Source organism: Anoplophora glabripennis, unplaced genomic scaffold, assembly GCF_000390285.2.
Source record: "Anoplophora glabripennis isolate ALB-LARVAE unplaced genomic scaffold, Agla_2.0 scaffold166, whole genome shotgun sequence".
Lineage (NCBI taxonomy): Eukaryota > Metazoa > Arthropoda > Insecta > Coleoptera > Cerambycidae > Anoplophora > Anoplophora glabripennis.
The window spans coordinates 548,369-575,706 of NW_019416519.1; the positions used below are offsets into that span (position 1 = coordinate 548,369).

At 30.5% G+C, this 27,338-nt stretch overlaps 1 protein-coding gene across 28 annotated transcripts in view; it reads right to left on the reverse strand.

Moving 5' to 3' along the window:
- The window catches only part of LOC108907022 (microtubule-actin cross-linking factor 1), a 389,967-nt gene that overhangs the window by 207,649 nt on the left and 154,980 nt on the right, over window positions 1–27,338 (reverse strand). For 19 of the 28 annotated variants that reach the window (XM_018710505.2, XM_018710524.2, XM_018710520.2 and 16 more), the window contains exons 1-2: window positions 19,827–19,945; window positions 14,283–14,712 (exon numbers count right to left, since the gene is read on the reverse strand). The exons of 1 other annotated variant lie outside the window; for it this stretch is intronic. In XM_018710505.2, the coding sequence (XP_018566021.1) occupies window positions 14,283–14,454 (172 nt within the window). In that variant the 5' untranslated portion in view covers window positions 14,455–14,712; window positions 19,827–19,945. 8 more of the 28 variants (XM_018710502.2, XM_018710509.2, XM_018710497.2 and 5 more) reach the window with 8 other exon arrangements.

The following is a 27,338-nucleotide window of genomic DNA, read 5'->3' on the forward strand; positions in this document are numbered from 1 at the left end:
TGACACATTGGACGTAGGGAGTAGCTTATAGCGACCAACTTAACCTCATTTCTCAACGAGCTGTATAGCAGCTGTCAGTTTCAATAACGTTAATGACTATATAACTTTATTTTAAAGAATAATCGTGATAACAATAACAAACAATTAAAGGAGCTGCGGAAAGTGTCCCCCTCCTTGTTATAACAATAAATTAAAGCAGCTGCTGAAAGTGTCCCCCTCCTTGTTCCAAGCACTTTTCACACCTGTTCCTCAAAGAATTAAAGACATTTTCTAAGATGCGTCCATTTCTAAAGTAGGACTCTATGATAAACACTTTTTGTTCTTGAGAAAACACCATTTTAAACGCTTTTTAAAACGAAAATAGCGGCGGTATAGCGCTTTGACAGATGACGTTTAAGTTCATTTGTTATACGCTACGCCCTACGTCCAAATTTTCAGAACCAACTTGACCACGTTTTCATTTGAACGCTCGTTATTTTGATTAGAAACGTCTAGAATGGATTCTTTGCGGTGTTAAAAACTGTTTTTGGTAGTTGGAACGCCTCAGATCTCTGTTATTCCATCGCAATGGTTACTTTTCGTCCAAAAAATGTAGGGAACTACTATATGGAAACAGCCCTATAGGAAATTTGAAATCTACAATCTTTAATGATTCTTGGGTAACTAATGAAAAACTTTGTTTTAGGTTCAACTTTTGAAAGAATGCAGAACCGTTAGGAAATGTTTTAGGGAAAACATTCTTCTTATTCTTTTATGCTGATGAAAGGAAACAGTCATGAAAATAAGTCCCAACGTTGAGTATATTTTTTGCATACCTATTAAATAATTTCTAGTTAATTTCAAAACAAACCTACCGCAGCATGTTCTTGAATTTGTGCTGTGCTGTACTTGTGGCACTATAAAGTAACATCAGAGACCACAGCTTTCCAATTAAATTACAAGCGAGGTGATACAAATAACGAACCCCATTCTCAGAAGAATAATTAGCCATAAAACTTATTCTCGAGGCAGGAAACATACACACGCAATAAGGTATCGCTATTCATAAACATATTTTAACTGTACACCATAATCCTCTAAATGCCGTGGAATTGCCTCGTGTGTATGTACGTATGTACATAACTGTGCAAGCATAAAATACGTCACGGGCAGACGTAAAGTCTCTAGATAATAGATTAAAATGAACGAGCTCCTTGTTCGTGCTCAAAAGGCAGGCATGCTACATGGAAAAATAGTTTTGAAAACACAGTGCAGGCGTTGTATTTTAAACGATATCCACTTGTTAGCTCGACGTTTTATTGTCCTGCGAGCAGAGAAAGTGGCATCGTCCGCCGATGCCAAAAAAATTTGTAAGTTAAAGATAATCATCGTAGAGTATACAGGATGTAACGTAAAGGTTGAGAATAAATTAAAGGGTGGATTTTTTATTAAAAAAAAATAAATATTTGTCATATAAAGTTATGGTCTACGGGTTATCTTTTCCAAGCTACAGGGAGCTAAAAAATTTCTCAAAATATTTAGTTTTTTAATATTATTTTCAATGCAAAAGTCTTTTTTTCAATGCCTATTTGACCATGTTCGGTGGCTGAATCAAAGCATACTTCATATAGCCCAGTCGGGTTGTCATTTAACCGGGAAAAAATTAAGGACCACAATTTTATAGTTCTCAACTTTAGGGGGGTCAATAGTAGTGTAAATTCAGAATCACGACTGAATTCCACCCCTGCGTCAGCCGCCATCTTGAATTTAAGGAAAAATCGTTTTTGCTCAATATCTCGGCCATTTTCAACTTTACAACAAAAATGGTAAGGACTTAAGTTGTTGCANTCCAATATGGCGTCCGCAATCATGGAAAATTCTGTTTAATCAGCAATATTGATAGATAAGAAACATAAAAATACCGTATTGTAGACTGAATCACCATATCTATACGTTTTTGGGGTTGCTGATTTCGAATTCAATATTCATTCAACCCCATCTGGTTACTGTTCGTCCCTAACCTTAAAAATACTTCAAATATTTGAAATAATGCATTTCTACGATGAGTAACAGTCTAACCACCACAATTTATGTTTTCGGGATCGCTGAAACCAATTCTGATATCAATATAACTTCAACTAGTCAGAGTTCGTGCCTAACCTCAAAAAAGTAGCGCAAATTGCTAAGATTACACTTTTCTACGTTTAGAAATGACGTGTAACCAACATATCTTTATATTTTTGGGATCACTGAATCGAATTCCTACATCCGTTTGAACCCAACTAGTCACTAGTCGTACCTAACCTCAAAAAATATTCCAAATCACTAAAATGACACTTTTTCTGGTTGAGTTATAAAGTCTGATCACAATATCACTAAAATCGCTTATAATCTATTACAGGTAACTAAAGATTATTATATCCGATTGATCTGTTATTTACAAAAGTTACCCCCAAGTCGTATCACTTCTCTAACCCTCTCGTGGTAGTTCCAATATGGCGCCTGAAGATACGCATAATTTAACGCTAAAATGTGTCCCACTCGAAAACAAAATGGACGCGTCGCGGCAATTTTAATATTTTGGAACGTAGTTCAAAATAAGCCGGGTGCAAAGTTTTCAATGGTACACCCTATATGCTTTTTGTGTTTAATCGGGTTGAGGCCGTTATCATGGCTAAGACATAAAGTCTGTATTACCTTTTCTTTAGTATTATATGCAGAATTTCTAAAAAGGATTTGTTTTTTTTATATGGAACATACCTTTCATCATATTACAAGCTCATTTGGAAAAAAAACATAAAAATATGGTGGTCGCACTATTATAGCTTTTGAGGTTAGGTACGACTAATGACTAGTTGGGTTCTAACGAATGTAGGAATTCGATTCAGTGACCCCAAAAATATAAAGATATGTTGGTTACACTTAATTCCTAAACGTAGAAAATTGTAATCTTAGCAATTTGCGCTACTTTTTGAGATTAGGCACGAATTCTGAGTAGTTGAAGTTATATTGATATCAGAATTGGTTTCAGCGATCCCGAAAACATAAATTGTGGTGGTTAGACTGTGTTACTCATCGTAGAAACGTATTATTTCAACGATTTGAAGTATTTTTAAGGTTAGGGACGAACAGTGACCAGATGGGGTTTAATTAATATTGAATTCGAAATCAGCAACCCCCAAAACGTATAGATATGGTGATTCAGTCTACAATGCACGAAGCTTTTGACACGTCGAACGTCAATATTGTAGCATTTTTATTCTGGGCAGCCCACTGTGCCCGTTGACGTGAAACGCCCGATATCAATAATTTTTTTAACTTGTCACACATAACGTTGTACTGAAAATTGTCTTTTTAACAAAAAATCCCCATAAACTAATTTTGTGGAAGGAATAGTTTTAAAATTATCTTCCATTTACTAAACTGTGTGTACGCTCATTATTATAAAATAACAGTACTATAAACGGTTAATCCTTCGAAAAAACTATAAGAGAAATGAATATCAGGGCGGGCCTAGGGGTTCTAAAAGCGGGTTAACCTCCACAGAGCCTAGCTTGAGAACAAGGATAGGTCAAAGATTCTCAGCTGAGAGGAAATTCTGTAACTTGCTATGACCAGGTACACAGGCATAAAATCCTGAAAATATTGCAAGAACAGTGGAAAATTTAAAATCACTATCTTGTAAACTAATCCGAATTGTGTGAAATCACAATGGAAGATAAAACAGCAATAGGTATTTAATTGTATTTTTTCCGAATATTATCAATAAGATCATACACTATTTTTAGAGTTGTATAGGTATAAAATAGATAAAATTCAAACTAATATTCACCAGAATCTAAAAGAATTTTGGTTCCTGTTAGTATAACGATATACTTACGTATCTAATTCTAGATAATAAAAAGTTAAATTATGACGCTATTGATTGAATTGAAAAAGAATTACCTAACAGTATTTATAAAAATAAAACAGTACATACAAAAAATTGTAAAAGAACACAGTTAGATTTTCATTTATTAATAAATTCTTGATACACAATACCTAAAAGAAGTTATACGTTCTCTTATTTTAATTTACTAACGTTTTTTTTTTCCTTTCCTAACAGCGTCGATATAAACTTAACCCAGATGAGGTGCACTAATATTATTTGTATAAATAAACAAAGACAAAATCGACCTTCTGGTTTTTGTAATTATTCGCAAAACGATAATAAAAATACCAATAGCGGCGCAATATACTTACAGATATTTATTTTTATCTGAGCCAGTAATCAAACAAATTGATATGTCCATGACTCTGCTAGTGTTTGCTTATGTATTAATTCAATTATTACCTTCCAGGTGTACTACAATATTGATATAAGATTAGATAATTAACATACTGAGAAAATATATTACGCATCTCTCTGCTATAGCTATAATCATAAGTGACTTCTGAATAGTCATGGTTTGTATTTTCAGGACATTGTTTATTATTTACATTTGAGCTCACATTATGATTTCTAACATTGGTAATTACATTCGTGACACTGAATATAGTTTGTTCAATGTTTACATCTACATACAGTGAGGTCACGGCATTGTACCAAAATTTCCAATACCCAATTTTACAATTAATTCTTAATTAAAATACAAATAAAAATTTTGTTGTAATAGAGCTATTATGTATTGGAAAATAAAATATAAAATAAAATATAATAAATAACATAATTCGAAAAACAGTTTTAAGGAAATACTAAATATGAGTTCCATTTGAGTTCTATTTTTAAACCTTAGCGAATGATAAGAATTAAAAACCGCAATGTGTTGTTCTTTGTGGTTTAGAACAAATTAATTTTAAGACAGATGTCATTTCATTTAAACGAGAATATAGTACTTTCCAGTTTAGTGAGAATTATCAAGAATTAACTGTCCTTCCATGAAAAGTGTGATAATTTCCATTCCAGTAGTTTAACATCAGTATACAGGGTTAGAACTATTTAAAGGGAGACTACAGGGATATCGGAAACCGTTAGTCATACAGGGTGGCTCAAATTACAAAAAAGTTGCACATTATGGGACGAGTGTTTTGGTGAAAACAGATCCAAGATATCTTCGATAGTTTCTGAGATATCTCGAAAAAAGTGAAAATATCGATTTTCAATTTTTCGTTATAACTCATTTGCTTTTTAAGACAGCCTCACGAAATTTTGTATCTAGGCATTATCCAACATGACGATTTCAATGGTGAGTTCAGATTTTTTCTATCTTCCATTGTTTCAGAGTCGCGATGGTCAACTTTTTTTTTCTTATGGACGCCATATTGGTTCTCCTCATGGATGGATAAAGAAAAAAAATACGAATTCAACCATGTATCACACTTTACAAAAATGTCCTGTCTGCCTGCAGCAATTTGAATTTTTTTTAATTTTTCTGAAATAGTAGGCTGATGTCCGAAGTGTCATTTTCTTTAGTGTAAAACATAACATGGTGTTCCATTTAAATTAACAAAGTTAATATCTCGGCCCATTTTGTTTGAACTTCATTTGTTTTTCTACATCATTTTCGAAAACTTCATAAAGAATAGTGCAACTTTTGTATTTCACATTTTTTTATAACTCTTAAAACAAAAAAGTTAAAGGGGGGGTGTCAAAATAATCCATAGGATTCATGTCCGGAGTTCTGGCCGGCCAATGAATGAGTCCATCTCTCCCAATACATTGTTCACCGAATCTGTTATTTAAAAATTGTTTCACTTGCAAGGTACTATGTGCTGGAGCACCATCATGCTGATATCAGCATTCCACATAACGCATGACCGGCAATGTTTGTGGAGAAATTCCTCTACATAATTTTGTAGAAGGTCCAAGTACTTAGGCCCATTTAATGTACAGGGTGATTCACTATATTTTGAGGATGAGCTTTCTGATACCTTCATCAAAAAAATCTCCCGCTGCCACTCGGGCGCATTGTTTCACGGTACTGTGGACTAGTGCTGGCAAAAACCGGAAAAAAGTGAAACCGGTTGACCGGGTTCCGTAAAAACCGATTTCAGATAAAACCGGTTAGTCGAATAGTTGCTAAAACCGGTTATTCGAATGAATCGCCAAAACCGGATATCTGAAAATCGGTGCTTTACAAAGACAGACCCGGAGAAATTGTCTAAAAAAAAATACAAAAGTCTTAACAAAAATCTGGAAGTCGGTCAATTGCAATCGGACAAATCGATGTCTAGTCTAAAAAAAAAGGAAGTAGATCATCGAATAATCGGATATTCGGAAGATTCGATTCGAATAACCGAATAACCGGTTTTCGGATATTTGAAGAATCGAATAACCGAATAACCGGTTTTCGGATATTTGAAGAATCGAATAACCGAATAACCGGTTTTCGGATTTCATAAAAATCCGAATTATTCGAAACCGGTTAACCGACTATCCAAAAAACCGATTTCAGTTGCCAGCACTACTGTGGACCCCATCGTTGCGTCGGTAGAAAACCTTATTCCACCCATAAACACCTTCAGAGAAGAAAGAATATAAAAATCAGAAGGTGCCAGGTCAGGGCTGTGAGCAGGGTGATGGATCCGATGATGTCCCAATCGAATGAATCCAAGAGTTGCTTTATGGTGTTGGCTGTGTGAGGACGTGCATTGTCATGTAACAAGCACACTCCCTTCGTTAAAATTCCTCTTATTTTGTTCTATATCGCTCTCCGTAGTATTTTCAGAGTTTCACAGTACCGCTCAGCATTAATTGTTTCCCCTGGTGTAAAAAGTCAATGAACCGAATCCTTTTACGGTCCCAAAACACAGTTGCCATGATTTTTCGAGCCGAAAAAATGATTTTGAATTTTTTCGCTGATGATAAAGATGGATGTCGCCACTGCATTCATTGTTTCAGTGGTGTAGTGGGCTACTCACGTTTCGTGGCCAGTCACAATACAGTCAAGGAATTGTTCACCTGGCGGGATTAGAAATAGCGGCACTCACTTCAATACGCCACTACAACAACAGTTCTCAACTGACTGAGACAAACGAGCGAGAGTTCTGCTTCCAACACCTTAGCCCTGAATGCAGTATTGCCAACTGTGTTGAAATCAAAAACCACAGAGTATCAGAGTCTCAGTACTCTTACTTTTTGGATATGCCTTATACTAATTGCACATAATATTGGCCAGGAAATATAGAGTTGGACGCGACTTTTTTTCGGCAAGCTGAATTTACCACTATAGATGCTAAATGTTATGTACAATAACATATTAGTTTCCACAGTCATAAAAATGGGGGGGAAGATTGTTTACAGGGTGGTTAATTGTATAATTTTTACGTAAATTCACGTTTTTGGCTTATAACTTTTTTCCGTTCATTTCCACGTGAAAACAGTAAAGTACTTTTTTTTCGTCTTCAAAAGACCTACAAAACTAGCGTAAAAAAATATTGATTAGATCAAAAGTTATAAACAGAAGAAGTTTATTTATGACTTTTGAATTCAACAATTATAAACTGCGTTATTATTACCAGAACGTTTTGGCATCGCATCCTCTCATTCCTTATCACTGTCTAATAACTCACACAAAATCTGGAATCGGTAAGTTGAATCGTTTACAAGTTTTGGCCTTATAAACAAATTAACTAATTATTAATCTGGACTATCCCGATGATCTTCCACAATCGCACTGATTTTTTTATGGTAGATTTTATTATAATACATTGAAATCTATAATTTTTTTTTAATTTCAAATTTGCAACCTGGATTTTTTTTATTTTTTAGCTGTAGTTGCAAAATGAAATACACGACGCACGAGCGTGATATAGTTATATTGTATTACACATTCGCAAAGCTTATGAAAAAAGCTTTAAGTAAAAAAAAAATCGTCAAGATTCGTTGAAAAATAACGGAGTTACAAACTGTCAAATATATTATTTTCAAGAGAATTTCGCTTATTTAACGGCAAGACTATGAATATTATCGTCATTTTCTACGGACTCGCTGTCGTTCGCTTCCCCCACCCTTCCGCCGCGCCACGACTTGACAATATTTCTTATGCACATACTTCCACAAATAAAATATTTCTATCTGGGAAAGTACTCGGATTGCCGGTTATGACAGTATTTTTTTGCCGCTACCAACCTAATTTGTTTAACAATAGGCCGTCAACTTTGACAGTCTGTAACTCCGTTGTTTTTCAACGAATCTTGACGATTTTTTTTTAACTTAAAGCTCTTTTCATAAGCTTTCCAAATATGTACTAATATATAACTATATCACGCTCATGCGTGGTATATTTCATTTTGCAGGCAAAAAAATAAAAAAAAATCCAGATTCAAATTTGAAATTCAAAAAAAATTATAAGATTTCAATGTATTATTATGAAATCTACCATGAAAAACATCAGTGCGATTGTGGAAGATCCTCGAAATCGTCCAGACTAATAATTAGTTAATTTGTTTATAAGGCTATAACTTGTAAACTATTCAACTTAACCGATTCCAAATTTCGTGTGAATTATTAGACAGTGATAAGGAATGAGAGGATGCGATGCCAAAACGTTCTGGTAATATTAACGCAGTTTATAAATGTTTAATTCAAAAGTCATAAATAAACTTCTGTTTATAACTTTTGATCTAATCAAAATTTTTTGACGCTCGAGGGCTAGTTTTGTCTTTTGAAGACGAAAAAAAAGTACTTTACTGTTTTCTCGTGGAAATGAACGGAAAAAAGTTATAAGCGAAAAACGTGAATTTACGTAAAAATTATACAATTAACCACCCTGTAAACAATCTTTCCCCCATTTTTATGACTGTGGAAACTAATATGATATTGTACATAATATTTAGCATCTATAGTGATAAATTCAACTTGCCGAAACAAAAAGTCGCGAAATGGTCATTTCCCAGCTTATTTTCCTGGCCTAATAAGATTTAGATATTTCTATATCTAAAAGTTCATTTGAACGTAGGGTTAATATTTTTTTTTGCTTTATATGGGTAACTTTTGTATTTTATGAGACAGGGTCTGTTGGCTGTTGCCCCAGGAAAATTTACTTAATTTTTTTCTCTAAACCGATCGTTATACGATTAAAAAATAACGGAATAAAATTCACACTTTTAGATAAAAATATTTTGTAGAAGACAAATCACGAAATAATTATCGTTTGAAATAAATGTGACTGACCGTTATTTGAACGAACTCATAGTAAAAGGGGGCACGAAAGTGTATGTACAAATAAACGTTGTAGGTCATATCTTTTGGTAAACTAGTTTTTTGAAAGGTAGCTGAAACTTGTATCCACTCATTCTGGTTCTTCTTTGGACTAATTTTTTTTCTATCCATCACTTTAAAACTCTATTACACTTAAAAATTCAAATAAAAATATTACCCTGTGCTATTATTTTTATACTTAGTTTGTCTAATTTCGAATTGAAGAATGTTAATATAAATAAATTGTCCCTCTTATCACGTAGGGGCGTATATTCCAAGAAATGGATATACATATACGCCTGTACGTGATAATAGGGACGAAATGATTGTGCTTGGCGTTTCCGAAGGTGTTTTTATATATAAAAAAAAGTTAGTTTCAACAGTTAACAAAAATTTTTATTAAGATTTGAACCAAGTTTTTTTGTAAAAAGAAACAATTAATAATTACCTACACGGCAACCATAACTCGCTGCTGACAATAAAAAAATACTGGATTGATAATTTTAATGTTAGTGGCATATTTCTAAGTCTGTGCGCAAGTCATCCAGACTAATTAATACACATTCATCAATAACATATCAGGATTTACCTACCACTTTATCTGATATAAGTTCCAGATGCAAATTACTCGACAGAAACTATGTAATTGGCAGATACTATTTTACGTCTAGGTAATAATTTGCGAAAGCAAATATGTGTTTAATGTGTATAAAAATAACCTTTTATGCCTTATCTCGAAATCAAATAAAACAATAATAAGCAACTCTTGAAGCAGCTAACTACTACCTTATTTACTGAATAAACACAATACAGCAACTGATCAATAGCATGTGAGAAAAATTTTCTGCCTTCTGCAATGTTTATTTTTGACTGCTGACTATATTATACGTAAACATTTACACAATTTAAGCGCTCATATATATTTTATTGAAGAAAACAAATCCTCATAACGGTGTACATACTTGAGCAGCTGCAGACTTACGATAAGCATGCATTTTTTAAATGTACCGGAATGCTGTGAAGTAACCGGATTTTGGCCTACAAAGTGAATCCTAGATTTTGTTTTATCTCCTCAACATCAATTTCGCTTACGCTGGGTGTATAAAATGAACTATTTTACAAATTGTAAGATATAAAATAAGTCACAAAAAAATATACACTACATCATTCTCAACCGAAAAACATAAGCATGCCAAAATTATAATTTAAAAACAGGTTTTCATTACTTTTACTTTTTTGACATATACAGTATTTTACATGTACTCTATGCCGTCACTTTTTTTGAAATTTCGGTAACAAAAACCAAATCAAGAATTTTAATATTGATTTCTTATGTTTGTTTTGTTTCGTGATATTGGAATGCATCTAACCTAAAATAAGATTCAGATTAACTGAATTAAGGTAAACAAGAAATCTTGCCAAGTAGATATTTCAAAATTAACTATTTTTTTTAATAATGTCTAGCTTTCAACGTAATATAAACAAAAATATCCCGTTCACATCTCCAAAGAAGTTACAGAATCTCGAAAACCTGGATCTAAATCAAAATTGTACAATAAGTTTGAATTATAGGCTTGCACTGAAAGAAGTTGACATAATTCAGTTTATAGTAAAATCTTTAGATTTAAGAACAAATCTTAATTCAGATATAAAATAAATATGAAATATTTTTTGACAGTCAGAAATAAAATAATTAGGTACCATTAATTCCGTTTATAACATTGCATAAGATAACCTAGTAGCATAGTAATTAAAAGTATTAATAGTAATTACTGCTACCAAATCAGAATTTGCAATGTCTAGACCAATAATTAGAAAAGATTATTGAATACTTCTATTTACCTATATCAATTTTAATTAATTATTTCTTAAATGTAAGTCTAAGATGTAATATATTCAAGTAAAATTTTATACGTAAGCTCCAAAACTGCTATTTGGATATGATGGATATCCTACTACTATCGAAATAAATGAAATAGACCCCTGAGTTTGAAAACCGATATTAAGAAAACGTAGGGGCAAAAAATTGAAATTTAGACTATTACTCTATTGTGAGCTAAAATTTCAGTTAGTTCGTTATCCCATTTTTTAGTTATTAATGAAAATGTTGAAAAAATCAGGGTTTTCTGCCTACGAAATTGATACCTCTCACTTTAACTCGTCGTAATTTTTTTGTTAGTTGCTAAAAAAATTACAAAGTCGAACTATTGCCTTTAGTACTGTGAAGGTCATTTGTCTCAAAAGCTCTTCTCTTGTCTTTCGTTTCTTCTTTACCCTAAAGACAGAAAGTCACATATAATTATTGCATCCTTAACTTTTTTAGTTCTACTTCATTTAAAAAGTACTGATCTCTAGATAATTAGAAGGTTCTACTTACTAATAACTGGTTTTGAAAAAATTCATTTGTTATTATATTGGCAAAATTGGTGTCCAGATAAACGTTGCCTAAATTTAATATATGACCAAAACACCTTGAAGAACTTTTGAGATAACAAAAAATATAATATGTACCATTTCCTTTTAAAAGGAGTATATTTCGCTTCCTATCAATTTAAAAAAGAAAAGAAAACTAGAGTTATCTTTATTTTTGCTGTACTATCCATCATAAAAATACCAGGAAACAATATAGGGCCATATTGAACTTTTAAATATTAATTATTAGAAACGAGCTTTCTATTTATCCCTGTAATTTAATAAGCCTCTTAACCTTTATGTTCTTTGCAAATTTCTAATGGTGTTGTTATAACATATAACAATTTATTATGTAATCTCTTCTCTAGGAAGTGTATAATGCAACTATTTATAGTAATAATAATTTGTGCATTGTATTGACTTTTTCCAGTTTCTAAAGTTCTAATATAGAAAAGTTTTTGCTACTGCTGTTTATGTCCTAAATTTCTTATAATGTCACCAATGAAATATGAACCAGTTTGGAAAATTTTTTATTAATCAATGATTTGACTTCATCGCTTTTCCATTGTTTATACTCACACTATTATTTTTGCTTAATAAGTTAAAATGTCAACCAAATGCACAAAAGCAATTATATGATTTTCTACATATTTTTATATTTCACATATTTTTTAAATGTCGAAAGTAGCGTTATTTCTTAAAATTTTAGTAAGTTTTTAGATGCACTTACAGAAATCAACTACGATGATTCAGTTGGTAAATCAAAGCCAGCTCCGATTTTTTTTAAACAAATTTCTTGAAGTCAGTGATTTCTTTATTAAAAATTTGGCTAATCAGAAAAATATTTTTTAAACGTACTTATAATTAAGTAAATACCTATTTCAAGTTTTTGTTTCAGTCTAAAAAGTCACTGGAAATGTCTGAAGACAGAATATTAGCCATTAATTATTGACTTTGTTGATTATGATCTGTAAACAATAGCATCTGCTTATAAATTTTTTTCATAATTTTCAGCATGACAAATTTTTCTCAATTTTGAGTCCATAGGCTGACTATTGTTTATCATTAATTGCCTGTCATTATCCTGCATAAATTAAAATTTTTAAGTACGTACAAAAGGTTCTGTATTATAAATTGAAGAAACTTATGATACTGGAGCTTTAAGTGTTGCTGATTAAGGTGACTACACAGGGATATAAAAGAGGATACAAAAGAATTTAATCGACTCATGTGTCTTAAAAAAATTTTAGAGGGGTGTTTTGATTTTTAAGGGTTACACCAATTTTCAGAATTTTACAAAACATTTTATTTTCAGCATTTGTTTTTAATTAAGCATTTTCATTTAAAAACAAAGCTGTATAAAATAATTTACTTTTAATGTTAAATAATTTACCACGATAATTTTAAAATTTTGTTATGTAATGCAGTTGACCTAGTTTTCAATAATTTATTCCAAAATCAGATTTAAATTGATTTCTTATTAAAAAAATTCAGTTGGTTTCGCTGTTAACATCAAATTTTATTTGAGCTGAATATATTTGAAAAATGTATACAGAATATTAAATGAGTTTTGTATTGGCTCTTTTCCATGCTTATAATTTGATTTGAGTGTCTATTAACATATATATGTAACTGTAAAAACGCAAAAACTCTTTAACGCGATGAGAATATTAAAAATAAAGTCCTATAGAGGTTTGCCTATGTTACGTTATACAGGGTGTTCTGAAAGTCCGTCAAGAAACTACGGATTAAAATATTAGCAGTATGTAATGAACATTTTTTCGAATTGTCAATTGTTTACAAGTCACAAGAGATGGTATTTACAGCATGGCAACTTGATTAATTGCAGAAAGAATTATCAAAAATTTGATGTTTAATAACACTTTAATAGCGATTAACAGCAATTTCCTGCTAAAGGGTTACATTTATCGATTTAAATTAAGAGTACCTACATAATATTTTTGATATTATTTTTCTTTTCAATAATGTTTTAAATTTCTGTGATGTTTAGCAAGAGAAAAAGTTATTAACAAAACAAATTTTGAGTTCTAGGTAAAGTGCCCTCTAGCGGTGCATAATGAAACTTTTCTCTGACTAGTCCAATACAGTTTCATCTACTTAGTGGGTGTGCCAAATGAGAGCCTAATCGAACTTGAATTAAATAAGTTATTTAAATAGTAAAATAAAAAAAATTAACTTTGAGCTGTAACTTGCAAACAATTGACAATTCGAAAAAAAAATTCATTACATACTGTTACTATTTTAATCCGTAGAATCACTTCCCGGAGTTTCCTGACGGGACTTTAAGACCACCCTATATTTAAAAAAATAATAAACAAGTTCCTTTTACCGTATTTCGAAATTTTTAACAGATACTTACAGAAAATCACGTGACTACTATTGCACACGTCACCTGGAATTATTTTTTTAAACAAAAGCTACTGGCAAATTTGATTTTCAACAAATTTTCCCGAATGTCTTTCTTTGATTACACTGTATAGATAACACATACAATTTGTTGTACTGTTTTAATTATAATAAAAAGCATTAAATTATTAAATTTCAAATTTGTGAGAACATAAAACAACATGAAGTTGTTAATAATTAGTTGGTTATTCGAATTAAAAATAAGTACAAACCACTCTGTTAAACATCGAAAAACTCGGCAAATCAACTCCATGCCTATAAAAACTTAAACCCTCCACCGTACCTTCTAAAGATTCAATAAATAAATCCCATATAGTACCTTTGAACTTGGTCAGACTTTCTTCGTACCCATGCGGCTTCTCATCCGTCCTCCTGTACTTTTCCGGGGGCCCATCGTAATACGCCTCCTTAGGGTCGAATCCTAATTTTTCCTTGTAGTAGTTCTGAGTAGACATTTTTCACTTATTAGCACATTTACGCGCACTCCCGAATCGTATCGTAAAAAATTGTTAGGACAGTTCGATAAACAAAATTTTTATCAGGCTTAAAACTACGCTTAGATCAACTGCGATTCTCGCCAGATAATCACAGGTGATTCTAACACTTTGCTATACTTTCTCTGTCTGTTTTTTAAAGTCTTTTGGAATGTTTCGTTGTCGTTCGGTTTTTCGTTGAGTTCGCTATTCTACACTACACTACGATGGGCATAGTCTCTAAGGAAAAACAGGAAAATTAGACACAATTAACAGTTGATTACATAACGCTGCCAGTGAAGAGATTCTCAATGTTTTTAACTGCAATAGAAACCCTTGGACAAACCTACAACTTTGTGTTGACCAAGGAAATAACTGTTTGGAACTAACAAGTACAAATGCAACGTAATCAGGGTTTAGGATTATCGATTTGAGGGTGAAATATAGGGGTTGTTCGTTATAGAAATGCTCAGTACTGCAAAAATATAGAATATAGTATTGAATACATTCTGGTTTTATATTTACATATAGTATACTCTATTAATAACACTGAACAGAAACTTGTACCCAGAATTTAAATATAAATTTTAAAAAAATTATTGAAAAGAATTTTTTTTATCAAAATACAGGATTGTAATGTAAATGTAAATCGTCTCACGATATTTCCATGATAATAAAATAAGGGTACCTTTTATATAATCTTTTTTCACAATCGATTAAAGGTAGATGGCATATCATATTTTTGAGATATCTTAAAAAATCTTTCGAGATATCCTATTTATATTTTAAACTTATATTTAGATCTTCTGAACATTATTTTAAGCAGTATTATCAGTATGTTGCGTAATACGAGTATGCAGTTTTTGGGAGCGACTATTAAAATTCCAGAGACAACTTTTTTATGTTATATCAATTTATAAAATCTCTGGATTATTAGAAGGGAAAATATACTTTTGTTTTCCGTTTTCCAAAAATTCAGGTTTACCGAGAGTGCATTTGTAGCCTAATAATAAATTTACATAAAATAATACCTTAGTTATGTTGTGCTGCATTTATTTCCATCAAAAATAAATTAAAATTTTTTTCAAGCGATAATACAACTACAGCCCTAATATTATATTTTTTTCGAAATGTTTCAAAGCACATGTTCTAGATGTTATAAAATTTTACAAATATAAACCTGATAATCATTAAACAGCTCGATTTATTAAAATTAATCCATATTTTTCAAAAGATATTTACAATAGAGTAAAAATGAAAAAGTTAGTGATGAAATAGTCACTTTCTAAGACTACTTACATAGCACGTGGGATTTTAATACTGCTCAAATTAATATCTAGACCTCTAGCCCTAAGTTTAAATTCAAAATGTGAATAAGATATATCTAAAAACTTTTAAGATATCGCAAAAAATATACCTAAAGACGTATATATATTTTTTATCGTCTACTTTTGAAATGAAAACATGTTTTGATGTACTCCTAAAATATTGTAAAGAAATTTGGGACTCCCTACAATTATTTTCAAATAATATGAAGAAACGCTTCTTTTATTTGATCTAGTTTCGTTCCATTTTGAATAATTATTTTTATCACTACGGTACTAAATACAGGGTATTTCAGAAAAACAGTACTACAAATTCTAAGGATAATAGAAAATCTAATATTAAAAAATACGATATTTTCCTATGAACTGTGATTAACTATGGAATCTTGCACAATATTTACTTCGTGCATGGGAATGTTTTGCTTCTTGTGAATAAAATCCTAATACACATCTATTTAAACAATTAAAACAAAACTTCGGAGTACTAACTCGAAAATGAAGCGGTTTTACGGGAGAAGACATTATTTGTGCAGAATTAAAAAGGAAAGTAGAATAAGTATTTTCCCTTTATTTTGCACCTTGTATCCCAACTATAATAGTTATGTTTAGAGAAACAAAAAGCTGTTTCAATTTTCATCAGGTGCCAGAATTTTATTTCAAATCAAATAAATGAACATCGGACGGTGTCAAAATGAAGAGAACTTTGTATTTTTAATCGAACATCTTGTACATTTTATATATTTGGAAATAACACCTTACTATTTCAGAGATATAAGGTTTGATGGATCTACCTCTAATACTAAGAGAAATAATTGTGCCATATGGAAATTCGACCATATCTTGCTTACTATAAGAAATAGACCAATTAAACCTTATAACCTTACTTATTACTGTAATACCTGGTAATAAAGTGTTCTATTCAAATACACACATATGTACAGACAGAGTGTTCAACCTCAACTATAACTAGGTATTATTTTGGGAAATTGAAAACATAATTAAATATAAAACCGCCAAAATATTGAACAAATGAACATTGTAAAGGTGTCGAGAAAAACCGACTTTTATTCATTTTTTCCTAGTCATAAAATTAATCCCGCAAAAAGTAACGTAAAATATTAGTTTAGTTGGCAATTAAAAAGCAAGTAAAAAGTATTTACTAAGAATGACTTGATTTTTTTTTAATACTCCTTTAATTACTCCTCAGATTTATAGCGTGCTTTTCCGAAACATCTTGTATAAATTTTCCAATTATGTTATAAAAAAATTATTTCAGTTCAAAAAAAAAATGTTATTAAATTTAAAACGTAATTGAATGAATTCAACTAAAACTACTTTATTACAAATGCATGGAATTTTAAACTAATGCAAATTATAGTCAAATACAACTAAATATAGAGCATTAACGGTAACTTCAACGATAACAACAAACTTTATAGGTTTTTACAATGATGTTTATCATAGGTAACTGTCAGAATAAGCAAAACTAGGTTGTTTTGTTGATGTATACCCGTATAATGCAGTCAAACTTAAGAGATAACTTAAGGTGTATAATAATGGGTACCCCATTTTATCGACTACAGGTTCTTTCATCAATCTCCTGATTAGGAAGTTTTTTTTATAGATTCCTAGAAAATTTAGATTGAACCAGGTAAGGTAACCAAACCCACCTTTTGCTAGAAATGGGCTGCATTTAGGTACTACAGTAACTACAGTATCAATAAAATCCAGAAAATAATTCAAAATAATCCTAATTAAGTCGAAAATATACCACTTGTAGTTTGGTTGACCTAAAGATAATTTTATAGGGTAATAAATCTTATTCCACTGTATATTTAAATCATTTGAGTACAATCTTCGTTAAAACGGTTAAAATTTAGCCTCTCTTTCAACATTTTAGAAGGCCTTGGTGCGTAACAGGACAGAACCCAATTTTTTATTAATCCAGCGAGTAATTGCAGATTTAGTTACAAAATGACAGGTTCGCAAGTAAAATTAATAACAGTAAGAAAATAATTAATTTATTTTATTTTGATGCTTTTTAATTTGCATTTTTCATGTGACAACATTAACATTTCGCAATATACATGTTTTGAGAGTAAAGAGAGTAAATATACTGAGAACGACCTTTACTTTAAGAAAACGGAATTTTAACATCATTAATGTTACTATCGAAGTATTGTGTCGGTGACATTAAGCTGGCTAATTTTTTGTAAGGATCTAAGCAATCTGTCCTTGGAAAAATATCAAACGTGATGTATATCAAATTAATAAATGAAGGAACAAATATTAGACATAAATCACGATGAAGTAACTATATTATCTCTATGCATATTATTCTTAGCGTAATACTGAATGGAAATTTAAATTTATTATTCCGTTACTTGATCAACTGAATAAATTACATTTATTTTTTTCAACACAGCTCACTGTTCAGATGCCTTCTTAATATTTTTTTCATAAATAATTATTAATGTTTAATGAATTGGATTGCCAAACAAAATATTTTTTTACTCATATACAGGGTGTAACGTAAGGGTTGGGAATAAATTAAAGAGTGGATTTTTATTTAAAAAATAAATATTTGTCATATAAAGTTATGCTCTACGAGGTTTCTTTCCAAGCTACAGGAGGCTAAAAAATTCAAAGAATTCAGGTTTTTAATATCATTTTCAATGCAAAAGTTTTTTTTCAATGCCTATTTGACCATGTTCGGTGCCTGAGACATACTACATACTTCATAATGTTTCTGTTATTTTTATTTTCCTGTTAGCAGTGGGAAAAAGTGGCATTTACAAAAGTTTTATTTACGGAAAAATTACAAGAGCTAGAAATAAAACGCAAGAGGGTAATTATGTTTAAAATAAAAAATGGATCAGAAAAGAATATTAAAAAAATTTGTTTACCAGTGGCGTACCACAATTTTCTTCGTAAAACCTTACGGTACAATCCGTACGCACGCCACTGAGTAACTCACAAAGTCAATCTTTTTCCTGTTACTAGGGGATTATCAAATTAAGCCAAGGCTAAAATTTCATTCCATTATCTTATAATGTTCGAAAGTTATTGGAGAAAAACTAAACTTTTCGAAATTTTTTAGCGCCCTGAAGCTTGGAAAAGAAAACCCGTAGAGCATAACTTCATATGAGAAAAATTTATTTTTTAAACCAAAAAATCCACCGTTCAATTTTTTCCCAACCTTTACGTTACACCCAGTATACAACAGTGACGAATATTTGTCGGTCTAGGCAATGAAAATTTTAAAAACTAAAATAAATAACATTTCACTTGACACATGCCATATTCTATGTGATAGTGACAATTTAACACATACATAATATATTATTTTCAATTAATTATATGAGTAGAAAAAATAGTTTTTCCAGTTCGATATAAATAGGTTATTTTTTCGTTCGATATTTTTATCTCGTTGCATATTATACTATTTTGTTTATATTTATTTAAGATTTCATTTCAAATCGATAACTTCATTGTCTTTTTTCTTTGTCTAAATTAGATAGTTCAGATTATATTTTGGGGAAAATATAGAGATGACTAATAAGATTAAATATTAGCACATCCATATACCAAAATCACAGATAACTGCTAGGTTAATTTACCAAGTATATTATGATATAAATGTAAATTGTTCTATGAAACGTCTAATTTATATTACCTAAGTACATACATTCATATTTTTTGAAAAAAATATGAGAGAAAACTAACTAAATGTTCCAATATCAGTAATATTAATAAATATTTACGATCTATTTGTCACATTAACTCAATGTCTAGAATAAATATTACAGGGCAAAAACTACGCGTATGTATCAAACTATATTAGTTTTTCAGACGAGTGTGTCGTAGATAAAACTTTTTATTGTTTCAATCAATCAATGCTAGCGACATTTTTATCAAAACCATTTACCGCAATCAGACATTTTATCAAAGTAATGTTAAAATACCCCAAACGCACTGGCAAGCCGTTCTGTAATCCGCTAATCGTGTATACGTACGAACAACACTCACAAAAACAAATTATGGCACTAGCTATATGGCAATTCGAAGTTATGATATACCGACTAGAATGCGAGACAAAAGTCGCGCGCACACGTTGAACTGCTCAACAATCGGTGGACAACTGACAATCGGCTGCCCGTATGAAAGAGAAACAAACGCGAATCATGGGCGACTCTGACCACTTATGGAACATACGTGTAAATCAGGTAGGCCGCGATCTACATAACGTAGGAGCTGAGAGTAGGTCTGAGATATAGGAGTCGATGCAAAAAATGTATTGGAATTATTTTATAGAACGAATTCATAAACAAATAATTATTAGTGTCTTTGTCCCTTCCAAATTCTATTATGAAATATCTGCACACATCGTCGTAACACATCAGGTTATGTAGTTTTACAAGATTTACGTTGAGTAAATGGGGAAGACCCAAATTAAACTGTAAAAAGTGAGATAAGTGTCCCTAAGTTGACTGTCAAACTTTTACAGGACGTTCCTTAGTTAAAATTAAAAATTCTTATAATTAGGAGTCAATTCAGATCTCCTTATGACCTGTTGACAATTATTTTCTCTAAACATCTTAAACTAGTTGAAGTATCGAAACCAAATTTGGTACCTATAGGTTTTTTATTATTTATGACAGTTATGCAGCGTCATAAAAAATATGTTTTTTGAGAACCACTTCCTCATTGATCAAAAAAATTTTTAATTATTTCCCTGTCTATCCGAAAATGTAAGTTTTGTTTATACTGAATTTGCTATAGTATAAGAAAAAATTACTGATATTTGCAGAATTTCCAAGATAATTGTAAAAATTTTCCGGGTCGAGTAATTGTGAACTAATATCGATGGGCATTTTTCAATAAACAGCAGTTTTTTGTCACCAAATAGGAAACATTTTTGTTTATAAGCCCAGAAAAAGTTTTGTTAATCTGGAAATTTGTTCAATAATGACCATATTTTCTTATCACAATAATTATGTACTACCTACTGAAATTTTTAATAATTCCATAAAACGTAGACAAACCTGATTCCCTAGCATTTACAGATCTATGAATTAATTGATAATTTCAGGATTTCCAGGATTTCCAGATTGACTTCCAACCTCTATTTATGATATTAATTAGATAATCATTAATTAATTACAATAATATATACAGTATAACATATACAGGGTGGCCAAATGAAAATGAAACAGGGCAATTTTCAGGAACTGCGGAAAATTGTAGAAAAACGCTCAGACCCGTCGATTTTAGATTAAAGGAGGTCATTCTTTGCTGGTATCTTTGACTCCGCCACTTTCACCCCCAAGCAAGGGTGAGCATCACCCCAAAATATTTAAATGGCATTGGGGGTTGAGTAATATTTCTTTTGAAAGCTCTTACAATTCTCTTTACAACAGACTTTAAATTTTATAATTCCGCCCAATACTTATTAAGAATTTTGATTTTAAAGTTGAAACTTATGTACAAACAATTAGTAACGGTAAAAATGTCAGTCATTCGAGTTAAGTACGCCAATGGTATAAATTTAGTATTTCTTGCGTTACATTGGTTTTTGGCGATTTGTTATCACTTTCGTAAAAAAACACAATTGTAAAAAACAGAAATGAATGCTATACACACACAATGAACGTAAAATTAGTGGATTCCAAATTATTTTCTAGTATTATTTGGAAGCGTTGGTTGGTAGTTTATTTAATTGTGTTTTTGAAATCATTTCGCTTTACTTTATGAACAATAAATGTGCGAATAGAACAGCTCAGCTATTTAATGAAGAACATCAAGATGAGTTAGTAAAAAAATTTCAAAAGACAGGGAACGTAGCCATTAAAAAACGAGAAATTGAAAAACATATAGTTAATGAAGCTAGTGAAGTTTCAGTTTTGGGACAAGTTCATCTTGATCCTCCATTAAGTACGAGACAGCTGGCATCTATGTCTGGGATCAATCGAACTAGCATACAAAACATTTTGAAGAATAAATTCCATCCATACAAAAAACATTTAGTCCAGGAACTTCATGAGGATGATTATGACCGCCGTTTGCAATTTTGCGAAATAACGAGTGAGCGAGCAGGAACGATCCACAGTTCTTTTTTAACATCTGTTTTTCTGATGAATGCAGTTTTTTCTTGAACGGGACGGTAAATCGTCACAATTGCCGCTTTTGGTTCGATTCAAACCCAAGAGTTTTTCACGAGGTGCATACACATCAACAGGAAAAATTAAATGTATGGGCTGGAATTTTTGGTGACCGACCATTTGATTTTTCAACAGGACGGTGCTCCTCCTCCATTATGCGTTAATTGTCCGTCAGTATTTGAACCAACGTTTTCTACGGAATTAGATTGGGAGAAGAGGCAGCATTGAATGGCCTCCACGATCACCGGATTTATCGCCCCTTTATTTCTTTTTGTGGGGATACCTAAAAAGTACAATTTTTGTTCTCATTTATTAATACGGGGGTACCTACAGCTCATTAATCTTTAAAAGTTATCTCTAATATTAAAATATATAACTTTTTTCATTGATGAAAAATATGGATTTATTTTATTCAAGTGCTATACGTGATGTAGGTATACTTGAACTAGGTGTTTAGCAGATATTCAAAACATTTTCAAGCTGTAGAAGTGTCGAATTGACAGACACAATAAAGTATTACACATTAGAAGAAAGAACATTAATACATATATCGGAAACCGTAAGAGACAGAAATATAGTTAAATTGAATTTTATTTAGTATTTAAAGAATTTTATGAAAATGGAAAGATATCTATTTATAACTATTATGCTCCTATATTCGAATTAAGAACTAAATTTTCTTTGAAACACTAAAAATTGGATCTTCTAGTACCTTTTTTCAACAATAAATTAGTAAATATGTACAATTACGTTACAGTCGTATTAGCATACAAATCCAATGATAAACTGAGGATATGATATAGGTACACTGCATATTTGAAGGTACATATACAACATTTATTTTTTTAAATAAATAAATTTAAATCAATGTTCATCCTCAATTAAAATTTCTTTCAATCTCTACTCATGTCACCTTGGATTAAAACGTAAAGATTGCTGTTTAGAATTTAAATTAGTTTTTATTACTCTAAATGTTCCAAATATGGTTTTTTGTAGACACATAATTTATGCTTTATCATTTTGCCATCCATTTATTATGTGCTTGCTACGACAGGTAGAACCAATTGAATATAGGAACTAATTTTAGAAATATTCTTGATTACCTTGAATATTGTACCCTGATGAATCAAGGAGCAAGATACGAGTAAAAATGATTTTACAACACCTCAAAAACAGAAAGAAAGTTCATTACGTATAATATAGATATATCACATGTAATACGTGAAAAATAAGCTCAACATGATTTATTATCACAGTGAACTGAAGCTTTGGTTTGACAATGCAGTCAAAAGTATTTGTTGAAAGGGATGAACAAAATATGTCCAGTTAATGGTCTTGTTTTTTTTTTGTGTCCTAAACACTACATTTTTTATAGACTGTGTTGTTTAAATAACTAAAGAAGCGTACATTTACAGATAAGGAATTGATTTATCTGAACAAGAATGTCAAGAATATGTTGCATCTTCCTGTTATAGGCTAGCTGATTCATTTACAAACAGTTTACTAAGAAAACAAGGAAAACGGATACAGAGCCTAGCAACGTGTGGTGCTTCGCAGAAGGAAATCTAAAAAAACATTTATAGTAAACCTAAACGTATATACTTAGAACAAAAGAAATTTTGCAATAAATATTTAACAATAAAGATGACTTCATGGTGAAATATAAGTGAGTTTTACAACACAAAATATATATACATAGATAGGTACTGGTATGGACAAGTGACTAATTTAACATAAAATTAAAATATTTTCAATTTTTTCTCTACATTTTGCAATATATTAAAAAAATGGATCAAATCAACTTGCGCTAAGATTAAGCAAGGATTGTTTTTATAAAATTATTAGCCAAACCAGAGATCTCACATTGACAAAAATAGTACCATCAAAAATAACATCAATGGTACATATATATATTTTCTAATAAAGAAATGTTAAGTGGAACTGGAGAGCACCCTAACTGCAATGTGCCTATTTTACTACTTTCTTCGAATAAAGATAACAGTTGGTAGCAAAGTATTTGCCACACAAAATAATTATATAAAAATAAGTTAAATGTCCCAAATATCGACCACTTAAGCTTATAGGATAATAAAGTAACATATTACGAGCAATTTTTATGAATCTAACATAAAAAAATTACTACATTTTTTTTTTCATTTAGGGAATGTTTTTCACTTTTGTTGTGTTTACCTTAAGTTAAATTTATTAAACAAATGTTAAGGTGGGTTTGTTTGTATACATATTATCGACCACCAGAGAAAAGAACACGATATTTATCGTCACAACAGTGACCCAATTATCAACACTTCGTTATAAACACGTAAATCGTTAAAAATGGTAGGTAACTAAACAAATAAATTATATTTTTTAATAGGTAGAAATTAGAAACACAATTAGGTAGAAACGGAGATATAGAAATAGTAATATTAAAATTGGTAAATTTAAAATGAAAATCAAATATTGACAATAATTTAAACATTTAATACTAATTAAAAAAGCAGATTAGATTTCGACACACCTTCCTTTAGTAATTTAGAATGTCTTAATCTTGTATGGTCATTTCAAGTGTCTAAGTGTGCTCAAGAGACAATTCAAAGACAAACTAGTACATAACTATTTATAAATTAAAAATATCTATCCAAGTTATATACTAACGAAATAGCACATATGTTGAAATCATTAAATAACTTTTTAAAAAACTATTTATTAACTAATTAACTATTCCTAGATATGACTGACCACTTTAGAGAAACACCAATATCAATCAATCAAATCTAAAATCTAAAATATAAAATCTAAAAAATATAACTCTTTCTTCTATACATGATAATTCTGCCACGGTTTTAATGATGATAAAGAAATTTATTTTTACTTATCTTTATTAAGAAAAGTGCACCTCATTATAATATTTCATTGCTCTTTAAAGCAGTTTTTACGACATCTTATAGGAAATTTTACATTTTTTCTTAAAAATAATCCATTTTCTATATTATCGTCAAAGCATAATATCGACATCTACTTATTTGTTCTACCACAAACTTCATTTTTAAGAAAAAAGAATATGGATAATTGGCCACATACTGAACAAATCTATATCTATACTAATATTATAAAGAGGAAAGATTTGTATTTTTGTATGTGTGTATGTTTGTTACGAATAAACTCAAATACTACTGGACGGATTTCGATAATTCTTTCACCATTAGAATGCTACATTATCCCTGAGTAACATAGGCTGTATTTTTTATATCCCGAAATGTTTAAAATAAATGTCCACCCGTGCGAAGCCGGGACGGGCCGCTAGTATTTAATATATAGGGTGCGCTTCCATTTTAATTAATATGACTTTAGTAACACATAGGGCCATTTTCAACAAACTATTCTCAATGAACATAAATTGTCAAATCTATTAGTTTTCGAGATACAGGCTTTGCAGTTTCTATTTTCTAAATCTAAATTTAGATTCCCATAAATTGCTAGTTAAAAATTGTGAATGGAAAGAAAAAATGTTTGCTTGTTGAATTACATTCTATAAACAAGCCAATTTTCACGTTGACAGATTCACCAATGGAGTATTTACCGGGTGCATTTTACTATGCTCTTCAGAAAACAATGACACGCCTATGTCTTACTAATAAAATCAGCTGTACTCTCCAAAAAACAACTGAATGTGCATCCGGGAATTCTGCAGCTTCTGCAGAATTTTCGTTGCATAATCCATACACCTCCTTTATGGGTTCAATGGCATCTTAAAAATTAACGTAATACCTAAATAAGTTACAAAAATGATCAATTTTAAAAAATGATTAAAGAACTGCTGACTATCAAATGATTGACAATTCAAATATTCATAATATTAATGAAATTTTGTTGGGAGATTAAATAATCGCAATGTGCGCTGATGTACCTACTCAATTTCAGGTTGTTAAGTAACATATGAAAATTAAATAATAGTTTTTCTTCTTAAAATATCTCAGGATTATAAAATTGTTTAAATATTGGCATTAAGACACCGATGTTTGTAGAAAGTAATTCAATAAATATTTCCTACATACAAAAAATTATTCTTTCTATATATTTACAAGATAACTGAAAAAAAAAATCATTTTTTTTTTTTGAAAACCTGAATATAACGCAACGATTATGTTCAATGAAAATATTTTGCTTAAAATGACCTCTATGCTACTGAAGTCCTGATGCTCATAATGCTTAAAACAGGAACATCCTGTATACTAGCATTTCCAGTAATTTCGTATCTTCGTATTTCGTATTTCTTATTTTTGTTATACATTTAAATAGTATGTCGATAGCTGGAACATGGTCGTTAATTGGGACATTACCTTATATGAGTATAAAATAACATCTGATTTTGTAATACATTTAATTAATAATGTACTAGTTATCGAAATCATTAAACTAATCTAGCATCAATGTGTGCAACGATGGCAACATACTCAAACACTAACATTGTGTCACAAATAAGTTAATTTTACAGAAATCTGGCTATTGAAACAAAAAATTTAAACGTGGGAGTAATTGTTTATGATATTTTTAAAACGGATTTTTTTTTNACTAATCTAGCATCAATGTGTGCAACGATGGCAACATACTCAAACACTAACATTGTGTCACAAATAAGTTAATTTTACAGAAATCTGGCTATTGAAACAAAAAATTTAAACGTGGGAGTAATTGTTTATGATATTTTTAAAACGGATTTTTTTTTCAGTGTAAATTAAATAAATAAAATAAAGCTATTAGTAAATAATTACCAATTATTTGTGTCACAAATAAGTTGATTTTAGAGAAATCTGGCTATTGACTATATTGAAACAAAAAATTTAAACGTGAGAGTATTTGTTTATTAGGGTTTCTGATTTCTCGGCCTACTTTTTTTCTCGGGCCTCGAGAATTTTCGACTAGGAATTCCCAGGAATTCTCGAATTCTCGAGAAGTTTCTACAACTTAAAAAAAGTCATAATTTTGGTATTGCAATGCGAAATATAAACATGCTATTATACTTAACAATCATCATTAACATTTATTATTTATTCAGTATTTTTATTAATTACTTATGTTTCTACTTCTACTAACAAAACTAAATTAAACTTTGAGTTTCTTCTTAAAAACCTTTAACTTGTTTTTTTATTAAACACTTTCAATATACTTATGTTTATTTCAATGTTTTTGAATCGTAGTTTTCTTCCAATAATAATTATTAATAATCATTAATCATGCAGTCTTTTAATTAAATAAATAGTAAATAAGGAATTTAACCGAAGAAAAAAACAAGCTTTAATTTAAAGATACAGAAGCGTTCTTCCTATTAATTTATCCCTTCAACATTAGGTATCTGCTTATAATAAAATTTCTACACAGA